The 19,287-nt window shown below is 40.9% G+C and overlaps 1 protein-coding gene across 1 annotated transcript; it reads right to left on the bottom strand.

Annotated features, from left to right (window-relative positions):
- Positions 1–2,605: 2,605 nt before the first annotated feature.
- rft1 (RFT1 homolog) lies at positions 2,606–19,116 on the bottom strand. The gene is made up of 10 exons (XM_061890645.1): positions 18,874–19,116; positions 18,711–18,796; positions 15,431–15,553; positions 12,676–12,967; positions 12,471–12,605; positions 10,376–10,636; positions 10,162–10,306; positions 5,166–5,271; positions 4,841–5,090; positions 2,606–3,285 (listed from the first exon to the last, which is right to left on the bottom strand). The coding sequence occupies exons 1-10, from the start codon at positions 18,934–18,936 to the stop codon at positions 3,121–3,123; spliced, it is 1,626 nt and encodes a 541-aa protein (XP_061746629.1). The 5' UTR covers positions 18,937–19,116; the 3' UTR covers positions 2,606–3,120.
- Between the last annotated feature and the right edge of the window lie 171 nt (positions 19,117–19,287).

The following is a 19,287-nucleotide window of genomic DNA, read 5'->3' as shown; positions in this document are numbered from 1 at the left end:
TAAACAAAATATTTTATTTTGAAAAAGTAGGAAAAAAATTGGCACCATTGAGTGTGTATCGAGGGCTTCACGGTGGCAGAGGGGTTAGTGCGTCTGCCTCACAATACGAAGGTCCTGCAGTCCTGGGTTCAATTCCAGGCTGAGGATCTTTCTGTGTGGAGTTTGCATGTTCTCCCCGTGAATGCGTGGGTTCTCTCCGGGTACTCCGGCTTCCTCCCACCTCCAAAAAACATGCACCTGGGGATAGGTTGATTGGCAACACTAAAATTGGCCCTAGTGTGTGAATGTGAGTGTGAATGTTGTCTGTCTATCTGTGTTGGCCCTGCGATGAGGTGGCGACTTGTCCAGGGTGTACCCCGCCTTCCGCCCGATGTAGCTGAGATAGGCGCCAGCGCCCCCCGCGACCCCGAAAGGGAATAAGCGGTAGAAAATGGATGGATGGATGGGAGTGTGTATCGATTCCCAGGTACCAGGATTTGGTACCCAGCTCTAATGGTAGTTATGAAAAACATCAACCTTTTTTACTATTTTCCGTCTGGAAAGGACTCATGGCGTCTTTGAGTGATTTTTAGGCCACAATAATTCATACCCAACCTTTCTTTGCCTCCAAATAAACAAAAAATACTGTGTGACAATAACATGTTTTTTTTTTTTTGGCCTGGACACAGAATAATAAAATCCGTGTGAAGGTTGAACTTCAGTAAAAATATCAAGACTCTTTGGTTTTGTGTTGTTAGTTATCTAAAACTTTTAATCTTTTCATCTTTATTGTGTGAATGCTCCAAAGCATTCACACAATATTAGCTTTTCTACACTGAAATTCATTTATTTATTATTCAACAACTTCTTCTTCTTTTCAACATTTTAGCGCAGTCTACCTTCCGCATTTTTCACCCGATTCAAACTGTTCAGCCTATTGGGGAATTCCAAATATTCCCAGATTTTCCGGGACATTTTCCCCATTCAAAATGAATTGAGCCATTTTTCAAACTTCCACCATTTACACATTTTTCAACTTATTCAAACCATTCCACCATCCTGAAAATTCAAACTACCCTTTTTTCAAGGTCATCAAAATTCCCGGGATTTTCCAAAATTACAGGTTTTCCGGGGCAAATTTTTCCCATTCAAAATGAATTGGCCTTTTTTCAAACTTCCACCATTTACACATTTTTCAACCGATTCAAAACATTCCACATTCCACCATCCTGAAAATTCAAACAACCCTTTTTCTAAATTCATCAAAATTCCAGGATTTTCCAAAATTCCAGGTTTTCTGGGACATTTATCCCATTCAAAAGGAATTGGGCCCTTTTTCAAACTTCCACCATTTCCACATTTTTCAACCTATTCAAACCATTCCGCCTTCAAACTACCGTTTTTCGAAGGTCATCAAAATTCCCGGGAATTTCCAAAATTCAGTTTTTCCGGGCCAAATTTTTCCCATTCAAAATGAATTGGCCCTTTTTCAAACTTCCACCATTTACACATTTTTCAACCTAATCAAACCATTCCACCATCCTGAAAATTCAAACTACCCTTTTTTCAAGGTCATCAAAATTCCCGGGATTTTCCAAAATTCCAGGTTTTCCGGGGCAAATTTTTCCCATTCAAAATGAATTGGCCTTTTTTCAAACTTCCACCATTTACACATTTTTCAACCGATTCAAACCATTCCATCATCCTGAAAATTCAAACAACCCTTTTTCGAAGTTCATCAAAATTCCAGGATTTTCCAAAATGACTGGTTTTCCAAAGCTCTATTTCCACCCTTTTTTCTGGCGACTACTCTTCACACATTTTTCGACCCACTTCAACCGTTCCACCATCAAAACATTCCTCTTAATCAGGACAAAAAAATACGTTGTTTTTTGAACTGGAAAAATTCCCGGTTTTCCCGAAATTCCATAATACCGTTTCTCAAATCAACAAGTTACTAGTTCAACATTTTTCGACCGATTGAAAAATTTTAATACAACTATTTCAACTCATTCAGACCATTCAAGCACTTTACCATTTTCCAAAAAAATCCTGCTTTTCCTGAAATTCCCAATTTTGGGGGGAAACTCCCATTGAAATCAATGGGACATTCCTGAAAGTTCCAAAACTCCCACATTTTTCATCCGATTCAAACTAGAAATGTCCGATAATGGCTTTTTTTGCCGATATCCGATATTGTCCGACTCTTACTTACCGATTTTGATATCAACCGATACCGATATATACAGTCGTGGCATTAACACATTATTATGTCTAATTTTGTTGTGATGCCCCGCTGGATGCATTAAACCAGTGGTCCCCAACCTTTTTGGAGCTGCGGACCAGTCAACGCTTGGTCATTTTATTTTATTTTTTTTATATTTTTCATGAAAAAGGGAGGTTTTTTGGGTTGGTGCACTAATTGTAAGTGTATTTTGTGTTTTTTTTATGTTGATTTAATTAAAAATAAATTATATATATATATATATATATATATATATATATATATATATATATATATATATATATATATATATATATATATATATATATATATATATATGTGTGGTTGGGGACCACTGCATTAAACAATGTAACAAGGTTTTCCAAAATAAATCAACTCAAGTTATGGAAAAAAAATGCCAACATGGCACTGCCATATTTATTATTGAAGTCACAAAGTGCATTATTTTTTTTAACATGCCTAAAAACAGCAGCTTGCAATTTGGGACATGCTCTCCCTGAGAGAGAATGAGGAGGTTGAGGTGGGCGGGGTTGGGGGGGAGGTAGCAGCGTCCCGGAAGAGATAGTGCTGCAAGGGGGGAGGGGTCCTAAAAAAACGTCCCCTGAGCCAAGCTTTGTATTTGACAGAGGGTCCACCTTCATTTAGCTTGTTGGCTCGCTATGGTGATTTAACCTTGGTGATGTGTGTGAGAAGTAGTTATTGCAGCTGAAATAAAATCACACACTTCAATAGTAATCCTTAACGATCCACAGCTCAGACGCAGGATATTTGTTGGGGGGATTTGTACGTCACGCCATTGCACAAACGTCGCCAAAGAAAAGTATTATCTTACCCAGTAGCAGTATCAGCACACCTTCACAGACTTGTCACCAGTAAAAAGAGGTTTTCCAGGAAAGTTAGGTGTGTTTTTTCCAGTATTGTGGCAAAAGCTGCATCCTCACAAACAAGACCAGTCTACTTTCGGTGAGAAGAAGGGCTAAGAGCACGAAGAGGAGACACACTGCTCCCACGCCCACGTGGACGAACCTGAGGAACCAGCCGCCATCACAGCAGAAAACTCTCTGCAAGCACAAAAACATTCATTTACTATACACACTTTGCAGTAAAATATAAATAAATATATATGTAAATATATATACATATATAATATATATATATATATATACATACATATTAATATGTACACATGTTCGTATATTCACACATTTATATATATATATATATATATATATATATATTTCTAGAAGGCGGAGTAGACCCTGGAGTATATAGTTGCATATATATACAAAAACATATAAAATATTTTAAAAAAAAATATATATATATATATATATATATATAAAAACACACACAGACACACACATACATATGTATGTAATATATATATATGTATGTGTATATATGTTTATATATATATACACATATATAAATATATATGCAGTATATGTATATATATATATATACATATATACACACATATATACATATACACATATATATGTATATATACACACACACATATATATATATATACAGACACACACATGTATATATATATATATATATATATATATATATATATATATATATCCAACCATCCATTTTCTACCGCTTATTTCCTTCAGGGTCGCGGGGGGAGCTGGAGCCTATCTCAGCTACATATATAAGTATATATGTGTGTATATATATACATATATACAGTGGTCCCCAACCACCGGGCCGTGGCCCGATTGGTACCGGGCCGCAGAAGAATTTTTTCTAAAAAAAAAATAAACAAAAAAAATTTTTATTACATCAACATAAAAAACACAATATACACCTACAAATAGTGCACTTAAGACAAAAAAACTCCCTTTTTCATGACAAAAACGTCCCTTTTTCATGACAAAGAAGAAAGAAAGAAAAAAGAAAAAAAAAGGACACCCCCCCCCGGGCCGAGGGACAAATTATTAAGCGTTGACCGGTCCGCGGATACAAAAAGGTTGGGGACCACTGCATATATACACACATATATACATATATATACATATACACATATATGTATATACACACACACACACACGTATATATATACATATATGTATATATATATATATATATATATATATATATATATATATATATATATATATATACATCCAACCATCCAACCATCCATTTTTCTACCGCTTATTTTCTTCAGGGTTGCGGGGGGAACTGGAGCCTATCTCAGCTACATATATAAGTATATATGTGTGTATATATATGTATATATATATATATATATACATATATATATATTTACTTTACATGCAGTCGACTTTGGCCCTTGACCACATTTTTTTCTCAGCCCAATGCGGCCCCCAAGTCAAAAACTTTGGTCAGCTCTGATGTAGACAAAAGCCCTGAGTCTGTCAGCATGGATCCAAACATTTCTGAAAGTAAATGATTGCAAATTGTTCTAATGTGTGGCACCTTGAGACAAGAACATGTTGACTGACGCTCTAAAAGTAACATGTTCCTTCACTCCTAATTTTTGCAGTTTTACGCATTTATATGCTTTCAAATAAAAATTGCAATTAGGTCAATTTTTCTCACAACGGTGCACCCCTGGTGTGAGGTAGCGTGGAAGGATACCTCACTAACGACCGTGACCCCGGCGCTGACGGCGAGCGTCAGGCACAGCAGCGGCGAGGGCTGCAGGCCTCGCAGCGGCGCCCACTGGCTGGACAGGAAGTAGCGGCGGATGTACAGGACGCTGTGCAAGATGCGCAGGGCCATGTTGAGGCAGTTGGCCAGGATGAAGCCCACGCCGCCCGCCCACCACGTCAGCATGTAGGACAGGAAGAGGAAGGACACGGACAAAGCCAGCATCACCACGTTATACCTGGACAGGGGGCAGGAAAGCGTGTAAAAAAGACAGGAAAAGAAGCAGTCTGGCGAATCTTTGGCGCTTTCGTACTTGTCCACGTCTTCCTGGCTCATGGCGGCAAACACAAAGCACTCGGTCACGCCGTTCACCGCCAGCAGGAGGACGTAGCAGCTGTAGCATCGCAGCAGGGAAGGACCTGAACAAAATACGAAATAACGCACTTGCTGATAAATACCGCTTCTCAATGAGCACCCAAACATTGTCTCCTTCCACGGGAAAAGTGTTTTTGCCAGCGTGCATTTCTTAAACGACAACCCTGGTGAAAGAACACCCAGCAGACACAGAAATAGGGAAACCACACACCTGCAATTTAAACCTGAGGAAGTCTTTTGGACAAAAGGTGAAACAACAAGCAAGAAAATGTGCAATCTGGAGAAATCACTGCCCGTAAGCGGCAAGGCTGAAAACCAACAGTGAATGCCCGTGACCTTCCATCCCTCAGTTGGTACTGCATCAAAAAGCGACATTTTCCTGAGGGAAATCTCCAGAAGGAATCAATAAAGTACTATCTATCTATCAGTGTGTAAAGGATATCACCACATGGGCTCAAGAACACCTCAGAAAAAACACTGTCAGTAACTACAGTTTGTTGCTACATCTGTAAGTGCAAGTTAAAACTCTACCATGCAAAGCCAAAGTTATTTATCAACAACACCCAGAAATGCTGCCGGCTGCGCTGGGCCCCGGACTGGACTGATAAAAGGTGGAAAAGTGTTCTGTGGTCTGACCATAGACAAGATACTTAATGTTCGAACTGGTAAACTTTGTTATTTTTTGCAAATATTAGCTCATTTGGAATTTGATGCCTGCAACATGTTTCAAAAAAGCTGGCACAAGTGGCGAAAAGACAGAAAAAGTTGAGGAATGCTCATCAAACGCTAATTTGGGGGTGAACAGGTGGGTGCCATGATTGGATATAAAAGCAGTTTCCATGAAATGCTCAGTCATTCACAAACAAGGATGGGGCGAGGGTCACCACTTTGTCAATGAATGCCTGAGCAAATTGTCCAACACTTTATGAACAACATTTCTCAATTAATTAATGCAAAGAATTTAGGGATTTTACCATCTATGGTGGGTAATATCTTCAAAAGGTTCAGAGAATCTGGAGAAATCACTGCACGTGAGCAACAAGGCTGAAAACCAACATTGGATGCCCGTGACCTTCGATCCCTCAGGCTGTACTGCATCAAAAAGCGACATCAGTGTGTAAAGGATATCACCACATGGGCTCAGGAACACCTCAGAAAACCACTGTCAGTAACCACATTTTGTCGCTAAATCTGTAAATGCAAGTTAAAACTACTATGCAAAGCCAAAGTTATTTATCAACAACACCCAGAAATGCCGTCGGCTGCGCTGGGCCCCGAGCTCAACTAAGATGGACTGATGCAAAGTGGAAAAGTGTTCTGTGGTCTAACCACAGACAAGATACCTAATGTTCGAACTGGTAAACTTTGTTTTTTTTGCAAATATTAGCTCATTTGGAAGTTGACGCCTGCAACATGTTTCAAAAAATCTGGCACAAGTGGCAAAAAAGACTGAGAAAGTTATTATTTGGAACAGGCTAATTGGGAACAGTTGGGTGCCATGATTGGGTATAAAAGCAGCTTCCATGAAATGCTCAGTCATTCACAGACAAGGATGGGGCAAGAGGGTCACCACTTTGTCAACGAATGCCAGAGCAAATTGTCCCACACTTTAAGAACAACAATTCTCAACCAGCTAATGCAAGGAATTTAGAGATTTCACCATCTACGGTCAGTAATATCATCAAAAGGTTCAGAGAATCTGGAGAAATCACTGCACGTGAACAGCAAGGCTGAAAACCAACATTGGATGCACTTGACCTTCCATCCCTCAGGCGGTACTGCATCAAAAAGCGACATCAGTGTGTAAAGGATATCATCACACGGGCTCAGGAACACCTCAGAAAACCACTGTCAGTAAACACAGTTCGTCGCTACATCTGTAAGTGCAAGTTAAAACTCTATTATGCAAAGCCAAAGTTATTTATCAACAACACCCAGAAATGCCGTCGGCTGCGCTGGGCCCCGAGCTCATCTAAGATGGACTGATGCAAATTGGAAAAGTGTTCTGTGGTCGGACGAGTCTACATTTCAAATTCTTTTAGGAAACTGTGGATGACGTGTCCTCCGGAACAAAGAGGGAAAGAACCATCCGGATTGTTATCGGCGCAAAGTTCAAAAGCCAGCATCTGTGATTTTATGGGGGTGTATTAGTGCCCAAGGCATGGGTAACTTACACATCTGTGAAGGCAACATTAATGCTGAATGGTCCATACAGATTTTGGAGCAACATATGTGAAGTGAAGTGAATTATATTTATATAGCCCTTTTTCTCTCGTGACTCAAAGCGCTTTACATAGTGAAACCCAATATCTAAGTTACATTTAAACCAGTGTGGGTGGCACTGGGAGCAGGTGGGTAAAGTGTCTTGCCCAAGGACACAATGGCAGTGACTAGGATGGCGGAAGCAGGAATCGAACCTGCAACCCTCAAGTTACTGGCACGGCCGCTCTACCAACCGAGCTATACCGCCCCTGTCATCCAAACAACGTTATCATGGACGCCCCTGCTTTTTTCAGCAAGACAATGAAAATCCACCTGTTACAACAGCGTGGCTTCGTAGTAAAAGAGTGCGGGTACTTTCCTGGCCCGCCTGCAGTCCAGACATGTCTCCCATGGAAAATGTGTGGCGCATTATGAAGCATAAAATACGACAACAAGACCCCGGACTGTTGAACACCCCTTTGTCCACAACTGCGTGAGCAAATAGTCAAACAGTTTAAGAACAACGTTTCTCAAAGTGCAAATGCAAGAAATTTAGGGATTTCAACATCTACGCTCCATAATATTATCAAAAGGTTCAGAGAATCTGGAGAAATCACTCCACGTAAGCGGCATGGCCGGAAACCAACATTGAATGACCGTGACCTTCGATCCCTCAGACGCCACTGTATCAAAAACAGACATCAATCTCTAAAGGATATCACCACATGGGCTCAGGAACACTTCAGAAAACCACTGTCACTACATACAGTTTGTCGCTACATCTGTAAGTGCAAGTTAAAACTCTACTATGCAAAGCTAAAAGCCATTTATCAACAACATCCAGAAACGCCGCCGACATCTCTGGGCCCGAGATCATCTAAGATGAACTGATGCAAAGTGGAAAAGTTTTCTGTGAACTGACGAGTCCACATTTCAAATTGTTTTTTGGAAAATGTGGACATCGTGTCCTCCAGAAAAAAGTGGAAAAGAACCATCCGGATTGTTATAGGCGCAAAGTCCAAAGGCCAGCATCTGTGATGGTATGGGGGTGCATTAGTGCCCAAGGCATGGGTAACTTACACATCTGTGAAGGCACCATTAATGCTGAAAATACATACAGGTTTTGGAACAACATATGCTGACATCTAAGCGCCGTCCTTTTCATGGACGCCCCTGCTTATTTCAGCAAGACAATGCCAAACCACATTCAGCACGTGTTACAACAGCGTGGCTTCGTAGTAAAAGAGTGCGGGTACTTTCCTGGCCCGCCTGCAGTCCAGACCTGTCTCCCATGGAAAATGTGTGGCGCATTATGAAGCATAAAATACGACAACAAGACCCCGGACTGTTGAAGGACTGAAGCTCTACATAAAACAAGAATGGTAAAGAATTCCACTTTCAAAGCTTCAACAATTAGTTTCCTGAGTTCCCAAACATTTATTGAGTGTTGTTAAAAGAAAAGGTGATGTAACACAGTGGTGAACATGCCCTTTCCCAACTACTTTGTCACGTGTTGCAGCCATGAAATTCTAAGTTAATTATTATTTGCAAAAAAAAATAAAGTTTATGAGTTTGAACATCAAATATCTTGTCTTTGTAGCATATTCAACTGAATATGGGTTGAAAAGGATTTGCAAATCATTGTATTCTGTTTATATTTACATCTAACACAATTTCCCAACTCATATGGAAACAGGGTTTGTATGTATATATGTATGTATGTATATATGTATGTATGTATATATATATATGTATATATATGTGTGTGTATGTGTATGTATGTATGTATGTATATATATGTATGTATGTATGTATGTATATATGTATGTATGTATATATGTATGTATGTATATATGTATGTATGTATATATGTATGTATGTATATATGTATGTATGTATGTATGTATATATGTATGTATGTATATATGTATGTATGTATGTATATATGTATGTGTATATGTATGTATGTATATATGTATGTATGTATATATGTATGTATGTATGTATATATGTATGTATGTATGTATGTATATATGTATGTATATATGTATGTATGTATGTATATATGTATGTATGTATGTATGTATGTATATATGTATGTATATATGTATGTATGTATATATGTATGTATGTATGTATATATGTATGTATATATGTATGTATGTATGTATATATGTATGTATGTATGTATATATGTATGTATGTATGTATATATGTATGTATGTATATATGTATGTATGTATGTATATATGTATGTATATATGTATGTATGTATCTATATATGTATGTATGTATGTATATATGTATGTATGTATATATGTATGTATGTATATATGTATGTATGTATGTATATATGTATGTATGTATATATATATGTATGTATGTATGTATGTATATATGTATGTATGTATGTATATATGTATGTATGTATATATGTATGTATGTATGTATATATGTATGTATATATGTATGTATATATGTATGTATATATGTATGTATGTATGTATATATGTATATATGTATGTATATATGTATGTATGTATATATGTATGTATATATGTATGTATGTATATATGTATGTATGTATGTATGTATGTATGTATGTATGTATGTATGTATGTATATATGTATGTATGTATATATGTATGTATGTATGTATATATGTATGTATATATGTATGTATGTATGTATATATGTATATATGTATGTATATATGTATATATCTGTGTTACCTGCTCCACTACTCAGCATGGAGCCACCATAAACATCCAGCGCCAGGCCCGAGTATGCGTATCCAAAGACTGCAATGACGAGCCCCAGCACCAGCACCAGCTTCAGCAGACATTCCAGCACCTCTGCCGCCACACTAACATCTTCCTGCGGGATGACGGCACAACAGTATGAGAAGGAAAGACCTCACTCAACAGACGGCGCCGGGGCGCACACCTCTCTCTGGCTCTTGACATGGCGACCGCGCTCCAGCACTTTGGCGAAGAAGATGTAGAAGCTTTCCTCGATGGGCAGGAAGACGAAGCGCGCCACCATGGAGCCCAGGTTGTTGACGATGTCGTAGACGCCTTGGTCCCCGAAGCTGAGAACGTTCAGGAAGGTCATGACGTAGCGCTCGCCTTCCGTCAGGATCTGCTTGAGGAAGGACTGCTTGAAGAAGCTCCAGGTGAGCCGGGCCAAAGTCCAGTCCAGCAGCGGCTAGTCGTACACAAACACATGTTCAAATGTTGCACTTTTTAGAAAAATATGATACAAACCCCGTTTCCTTATGAGTTGGGAAATTGTGTTTGATGTAAATATAAACAGAATACAATGATTTGCAAATCCTTTTTAACCCATATTCAGTTGAATATGCTACAAAAACAACATATTTGATGTTCAAACTGATAAAAAAAAATTTAGATTTTGATGCCAGCAACACGTGACAAAGAAGTTGGGAAAGGTGGCAATAAATACTGATAAAGTTGAAAAATGCTCATCAAATACTTATTTGGAACATCCCCCGGGTGTGCAGGCTAATTGGGAACAGGTGGGTGCCATGATTGGGTATAAAAACAGCTTCCCAAAAAATGCTCAGTCTTTCACAAGAAAGGATGGGGCGAGGTACACCCCTTTGTCCACAACTGTGTGAGCAAATAGTCAAACAGTTTAAGAACAACGTTTCTCAAAGTGCAATTGCAAGAAATTTAGGGATTTCAACATTTACGCTCCATAATATCATCAAAAGGTTCAGAGAATATGGAGAAATCACTCAACGGAAGCGGCATGGCCGGAAACCAACATTGAATGACTGTGACCTTCCATCCCTCAGACGCCACTGTATCAAAAACTGACATCAATCTCTTAAGGATATCACCACTTGGGCTCAAGAACACTTCAGAAAACCACTGTCACTAAATACAGTTTGTCACTACATCTGTAAGTGCAAGTTAAAGCTCTACTATGCAAAGCGAAAGCCATTTATCAACAACATCCAGAAACGCCGCCGGCTTCTCTGGGCCCGAGATCATCTAAGATGGACTGATGCAAAGTGGAAAAGTGTTCTGTGGTCTGACGAGTCCACATTTCAAACTGTTTTTGGAAATATTCGACATTGTGTCATCCGGACCAAAAGGGAAGCGAACCATCCATCCTGTTAGACACAAAGTTCAAAAGCCAGCATGTGTGATGGTATGGGGGTGCATTAGTGCCCAAGGCATGGGTAACTTACACATCTGTGAAGGCACCATTAATGCTGAAAGGTACATACAGGTTTTGGAACAACATATGCTGCCATCTAAGCACCGTCTCTTTCATGGACGCTCCTGCTTATTTCAGCAAGACAATGCCAAACCACATTCAGCACATGTTACAACAGCGTGGCTTTGTAAAAAAAGAGTGCGGGTACTTTCCTGGCACGCCTGCAGTCCAGACTTGTCTCCCATCGAAAATGTGTGGCGCATTATGAAACGTAAAATATGACAGCGGAGACCCCGGACTGTTGAACGACTGAAGCTCTACATAAAACAAGAATGGGAAAGAATTCCACTTTCAAAGCTTCAACAATTAGTTTCCTCAGTTCCCAAACGTTTATTGAGTGTTGTTAAAAGACAAGGTGATGTAACACAGTGGTGAACATGCCCTTTCCCAACTACTTTGGCACATGTTGCAGCCATGAAATTCTAAGTTAATTATTTTTTTTTTTTAAATAAAATAAAGTTTATGAGTTTGAACATCAAATATGTTGTCTTTGTAGTGCATTCAACTGAATATGGGTTGAAAAGGATTTGCAAATCATTGTGTTTTGTTTATATTTACATCTAACACAAATTCCTAACTCATATGGAAACGGGGATTGTAGACTGTTTGTCTTTAAACCTTTTATTTTTAATGTCAGTGATTGCAATTAGCAAAAGGAGTGCATTTCACCACATCACTGGTGTGTGTGTGAGTGACAGGAAGAAAAGCTTAACATCACGTGGAACATGTTTAATTTTTCTGTATCTTCAATATAACATTTAAACCCAGACATTAAACAAATAAACATTAATACCTCTCCATGGGCTCGATGTGGAATAAGATCCCGGACACTGCGAAGAGGGAAATGGCTCTTGATGGCCTCTTCAGATGGCAAGAAGCGCAGGAAGTAGCCCACGTAGCACAGCACCAGCACTCCCGTGTACAGCAGCTGGGACCCACAACAAGACCAAGTTGAAGTATGAATGATGAGTGGAGTCAATGCGAAGGACGATTCTCACGTGAGCAGCGGCGAAGATGTAAAGCCCCCACTGACGAGCCCACACCACCAGAACCACCGTGACGCCGCACTTGGCCAGCAGGGCCAGGCTCTCGGCGACCACCTTGAGGCGTAGGAACATGTGAGCCTGGGCCAGCACCCAGAGGGGCTCGGCCAGGAGCTCCTGCACCCCCGCCAGGGCGAACAGGACCACGGCGGGGCCGTAGAAAGGAACCGCTTTAGGATCCGGGACCTCCAGAAGCCAGAGCCACACGCAGGCCAGCAGGACGCCCCAGAAGAAACCCAGCGGCAACCTAAGAGGGCAACGCTGCTTGAAAAATATTGTGAGAGTCCAGTCCATAGTGGATCTAACACAGGGGTCACCAACGCGGTGCCCGTAAGGACCAGATGATGTTCTAAAAATAGCTCAAATAGCAGCACTTACCAGTGAGCTGCCTCTATGTTTTTAATTGTATTTATTTACTAGCAAGCTGGTCTCGCTTTGCTCTACATTTTTAATTCTAAGAGAGACAAAACTCAAGTAGAATTTAAAAATCCAAGAAAATATTTTAAAGACTTGGTCTTCACTTGTTTAAATAAATTCATTTATTTTTTTTACTTTGCTTCTTATAACTTTCAGAAAGACAATTTTAGAGAAAAAAATACAACCTTAAAAAAAATGTTAGGATTTTTAAACACATATACCTTTTTACCTTTTAAATTCCTTCCTCTTCTTTCCAGATAATTTAAATCAATGTTCAAGTAAATTATTTTTTTTATTGTAAAGAATCCATCCATCCATTTTGTACCGCTTATTTCCTTTCGGGGTCGCGGGGGGCGCTGGCGCCTATCTCAGCTACAATCGGGCGGAAGGCGGGGTACACCCTGGACAAGTCGCCACCTCATCGCAGGGCCAACACAGATAGACAGACAACATTCACACTCACATTCACACACTAGGGCCCATTTAGTGTTGCCAATCAACCTATCTTTAATTTAATTCTTCATTTTAGCTTCTGTTTTTTCGACGAAGGATATTTGTGAAATACACTTATTTGGAACATGCCACAGGTGTGCAGGCTAATTGGGAACAGGTGGGTGCCATGATTGGGTATAAAAAAAACTCTCCAAAAAATGCTCAGTGTTTCACAAGAAAGGATGGGGCGAGGTACACCCCTTTGTCCACAACTGCGTGAGCAAATAGTCAAACAGTTTAAGAACAACGTTTCTCAAAGTGCATTTGCAAGAAATTTAGGGATTTCAACATCTACGATCCATAATATCATCAAAAGGTTCAGAGAATCTAGAAAAATCACTCCACGTAAGCAGCATGGTCGGAAACCAACATTGAATGACCGTGACCTTCGATCTCTCAGATGGCACTGTATCAAAAACCGACATCAATCTCTAAAGGATATCACCACATGGGCTCAGGAACACTTCAGAAAACCACTTTCACTAAATACAGTTGGTCGCTACATCTGTAAGTGCAAGTTAAAACTCTACTATGCAAAGCTAAAAGCCATTTATCAACAACATCCAGAAACGCCGCCGACATCTCGGAAAGCTGGCGTGCACAAGTGATGTGCCAGCCAGCTTTCCGAGACTCTGTATTTTGTTAGCGCAGGCAGCATGAAGCAGGGCTTTTATTGTGAAGATAGGAAATGTGCAGTCGGCCTTTAGAGTTTTAACGGAAGGGACGGCGCGAGAGTCTGTTGCAATAAAAAGTGTTTCTCGCCTTCCTCTCTGTCATTTTTTCATAATAATGAACTGGCAGCAGCCAGCGTCATCTCACAAGACCCTCGGGTGCCGTGAATGTCAATCAAGCAAGCTACGGAATTTGCCGCCAATGTTTTTCTTGTAAAGTGTATGGAAGCTGGATGAATTAGATGCCAAAAACCAACCACTTTCATGTGGTATTGTACAGAAAGGACAACTTTTTTTCTCCTCCATTTGAAAATGTGGGCGTTATCATCATTATTGTCTGATTCCAATCAATGCAAGTCATCAGAATCAGGTAATACACCAACTTATATTCTTGTCTTTGTGAAAGAAAGACATCTATATGTGTTACACATGCTTGTATTATCATTAAACACATTTAACTTGTTTACAAAAATGTCTCTTTCATAAATAAATAAATATAAATGATATATATAAATGAGGTAGATCCCCTCGAGTTGGTCAATTGAAAAGTAGCTCGCCTGCAGAAAAAGTGTGGGCACCCCTGGCTTAGAGTAATTATATAAAGCTCACTTTAATTGTAATTATTACATTTGTCAAAATGATTTGATGACGTAACTTTAAGTGCATATATGGCGGAAGGATCTGTGTGGTAAGGGGGTTTTTCGGACGCAAGGTGTTATGGGTAATTGCTGTCAGGTGCGGTGGAATCGAGCCACACCGTTTTTTGACCTCACTCATACTTATTCTCATTCATACTTTTTCCAACTCGTACTGCAACAAACTCTCTTTATTTTGTCATTCGTTTGTTCCCACATCGTGACTGTTTTATGTTTTGAATTATTAAGATCACCAGTAAACTATACAAACGAAGAAGAACGTCTGGAGTTTTGTTTTTGTTGTTGCCGCAGCAAGCGGAGTGAATGTGATAGTAGAGGAGCGTCAGTAGAGGAATCTACAGCGCCTAATACCCATTAAGAACAGAGCTGGCTTGACTACCACGCGTATTTAATGGGCGGGGCGTGACGTCAGTGACATACAACCAATAACAACATGATGATGATGATGATGATGATGATGATGATGATGCTTACGTCATCCATAGCAGGTTGACAAGCTGCCTCCAGTTGTGCTTCCCACCTGTGCCTCCACTCAGACAAGCTCTTCTGAAAGCTTCCCTGGATAAAAACACCAACGTTGAATAGAGGAGGGTCAGCCTGCAAGTGTGGAGACAAGAAGACAAATGAAGGCAAAACGTGCATTTTTTCCAGCATTATTGATAGACTATAAATGATGCATTATCGATACTATATCGATAGACTATTATTGATACCAGTGGCGGGCCCTGCATTTCATACCTAAGCCTTCAAGGCCTACTGAAATGAGATGTTCTTATTTAAACGGGGATAGCAGGTCCATTCTATGCTGAAAGGATTTAGTAGAGAACATCGACGATAAAGTTCGCAACTTTTGGTCGCTAATAAAAAAAAGCCTTGCCTGTACCGGAAGTGGCAGACGATGTGCGCGTGATGTCACGGGTTGTGGAGCTCCTCACATCTGAACATTGTTTACAATCATGGCCACCGGCAGCGAGAGCGATTCGGACCGAGAAAGCGGCGATTTCCCCATTAATTTGAGCGAGGATGAAAGATTCATGGATGAGGAAAGTGAGAGTGAAGGACTAGAAGAAAAAAAAAAAGACAGGACAGTGGGAGCGATTCAGATGTTATTAGACACATTTACTAAGATAATTCTGGAAAATCCCTTATCTGCTTATTGTGTTACTAGTGTTTTAGTGAGATTATATGGTACCTGAAAGTCCGAGGGGTGTGGCCACGGGTGTGGTGACCGCCAGTGTCTCTGAGGGAAGCCACGCAGCTGCAGGAGGACGCAAGCTCCGCTCATAACTACGGTAAGAGCCGACTTATTACCACAATTTTATCACCAAAACCTGCCGGTTGACATGTGGTCGGGATCCATGTTCGCTTGACCGCTCTGTTCCATAGCAAATCTTCTTATATGGTCGTACTTGAAAGTCGGAAGGGTGTGGTGACCACCAGTGTCTCTGAGGGAAGCCACGTTTCTCAACGAGGCGAAGCGAAGGCAGCCGGTCGGGCTGGGCTGAGCTTTTTCCCCCCCTCCTCCACAGTGGAAGCATCCAAAGTTCGGGGGCGGCCGGTCGGAGGAGGCAAGAGAGTCCGCAGCGTCTTTGACAAGTGCACGAGGAACGACGCAAGCTCCGCTCAGGTCTACAGTAAGAGCCGACTTATTACCACAATTTTCTCACCAAAACCTGCCGGTTGACATGTGGTCGGGATCCATGTTCGCTTGACCGCTCTGTTCCATAGCAAATCTTCTTATATGGTCGTACTTGAAAGTCGGAGGGGTGTGGCCACGGGTGTGGTGACCACCAGTGTCTCTGAGGGAAGCCACGTTTCTCGACGAGGCGAAGCGAAGGCAGCCGGTCGGGCCGGGCTGAGCTTTTTTTCCCCCTCCTCCACGGTGGAAGCATCCCACGTTCGGGGGCGGCTGGTCGGAGGAGGCAAGAGAGTCCGCAGCGTCTTCGACAAGTGCACGAGGAACGACGCAAGCTCCGCTCATGTCTACAGTAAGAGCCGACTTATTACCACAATTTTCTCACCGAAACCTGCCGGTTAACATGTGGTAGGGAAGTGAATTGTGAATTATATTTATATAGCGCTTTTCTCAAGTGACTCAAAGCGCTTTACATAGTGAAACCCAAAATCAAAGTTACATTTAAACCAGTGAGGGTGGCACTGGGAGCAGGTGGGTAAAGTGCCATGCCCAAGGACACAACGGCAGTAACTAGGATGGCACAAGCGGGAATCGAACCTGCAACCCTTAAGTTGCTGCCATGGCCACTCTACCAACCGAGCTATGCCGCATGGGAACAATGTTCGCTTGACCGCTTTGTTCCATAGTAAAGCTTCACCTTCGGGAATGTAAACAAGGAAACACCGGCTGTGTTTGTGTTGCTAAAGGCGGCCGCAATACACCGCTTCCCACCTACAGCTTTCTTCTTTGACGTCTCCATTATTAATTGAACAAATTGCAAAAGATTCAGCAACACAGATGTCCAGAATACTGTGGAATTATGCGATTAAAGCAGACGACTTATAGCTGGGATCGGGCTGGAACAAAATGTCTGCTACAATCCATGAAGTCACGCGCACACATCATCATACCGCGACGTTTTCAACAGGATACTTCGCGTGAAATTTAAAATTGCAATTTAAAACTTGGTGAATTTGCAAACAGCTAATATAATGTTAGATCCACTATGGACTGGACTCACACTATTATGTTAGATCCACTATGGACTGGACTCTCACTATTATGTTAGATCCACTATGGACTGGACTCTCACTATTATGTTAGATCCACTATGGACTGGACTCTCACTATTATGTTAGATCCACTATGGACTGGACTCACTATTATGCTGGCCCGACTATGGACTGGACTCACACTATTATGTTAGATCCACTATGGACTGGACTCACACTATTATGTTAGATCCACTATGGACTGGACTCTCACTATTATGTTAGATCCACTATGGACTGGACTCTCCTTATTATATTAGATCCACTATGGACTGGACTCTCACTATTATGTTAGATCCACTATGGACTGGACTCACTATTATGTTAGATCCACTATGGACTGGACTCACTATTATGCTGGCCCCACTATGGACTGGACTCTCTCACTATAATGTTGGACCCACTATGGACTGGACTCCCACACTATTATGTTAGATCCACTATGGACTGGACTCTCGCTATTATGTTAGATCCACTATGGACTGGACTCTCACTATTATGTTAGATCCACTATGGACTGGACTCTCACTATTATGTTAGATCCACTATGGACTGGACTTTCACAATATTATGTAGATCCACTATGGACTGGACTCTCACACTATTATGTTATATCCACTATGGACTGGATTCTCACACTATTATGTTAGATCCACTATGGACTGGACTCTCACTATTATGTTAGATCCACTATGGACTGGACTTTCACACTATTATGTCAGACCCACTCGACGTCCATTGCATCCGGTCTCCCCTGGATGGTGGGGGGCTACCTACATTTACAGTCCTCTCCAAGGTTTCTCATCGACGTCCCACTGGGTTTTGAGTTTTTCCTTGCCCTTATGTGGGCGCTGAACCGCGGATGTTGTTGTGGCTTGTGCAGCCCTTTGAGACACTTTTGATTTAAGGCTATATAAATAAACATTGATTGATTGATTGAAGGGAAAGTGACTTCAAAATAAAATCAACTTGTCATTTTATGATCATGATTCATGCCCACCACTGATGGATACATTATTCCACGTACCTGACGTTCACCAGCCCGATCAGCTCCTTGGACACAAAGCGCAGAGTGAAGGCGTTCAACAGAAAGGTAAGCACACGGAACATCACCTGACAATAAAAAAAAAAAAAGATAATTTACTGAACATCACACCTGACATCATTAAAGAATAATAGGAGGAGCTCACCTGTAACAACACATTGTACGACGCCAAAGTGGACGCGCTCTTCAGGACGTCCTGAGAGCTCATTGTCTACCTTAATTTCACTTCCCTTCTAAGTTTAACATCATGTTTACGACGTTAAAAGTACAACTTTAATGTTCCATACCGCGTGGAAAGAGCCAGAAGAACACAAAGTCGAGAAGGATTGAGCGGCGTTTTCACTTCCGGACACATTGGAACCGAAAGCGCGTTGCGTGATGACGTCACGACGTGCGTTACGCATGACGCTATGGTGCGCGTACGGCAACGTTGCCAAATGGGAAATGACAAATTATCGTCATTTTTTATTAATTTTTTTATTTTTATCAGTATAACCACCGTGTATCAGTTTTGACATACAACACAATCACACATGAAGACGAACCGTGTGTAGTATAA

The sequence above is a fragment of the Nerophis ophidion genome, linkage group LG02 (assembly GCF_033978795.1).
Source record: "Nerophis ophidion isolate RoL-2023_Sa linkage group LG02, RoL_Noph_v1.0, whole genome shotgun sequence".
NCBI classification, from domain to species: Eukaryota; Metazoa; Chordata; class Actinopteri; order Syngnathiformes; family Syngnathidae; genus Nerophis; species Nerophis ophidion.
This window is presented reverse-complemented; position numbering and strand designations above follow the sequence as displayed.

Bases quoted from the DNA above. Each gene is read 5' to 3' on its own strand.
- rft1 (XM_061890645.1), bottom strand. From the start codon at position 18,936: ATGAGCTCTCAGGACGTCCTGAAGAGCGCGTCCACTTTGGCGTCGTAC. The intron at 10,637-12,470 runs GTATTAATGTTT...GTGTACGACTAG, and splicing joins CACATCGAGCCCATGGAGAG to CCGCTGCTGGACTGGACTTT. The intron at 10,307-10,375 runs GTGTGCGCCCCG...GTCATCCCGCAG, and splicing joins ATGTCAAGAGCCAGAGAGAG to GAAGATGTTAGTGTGGCGGC.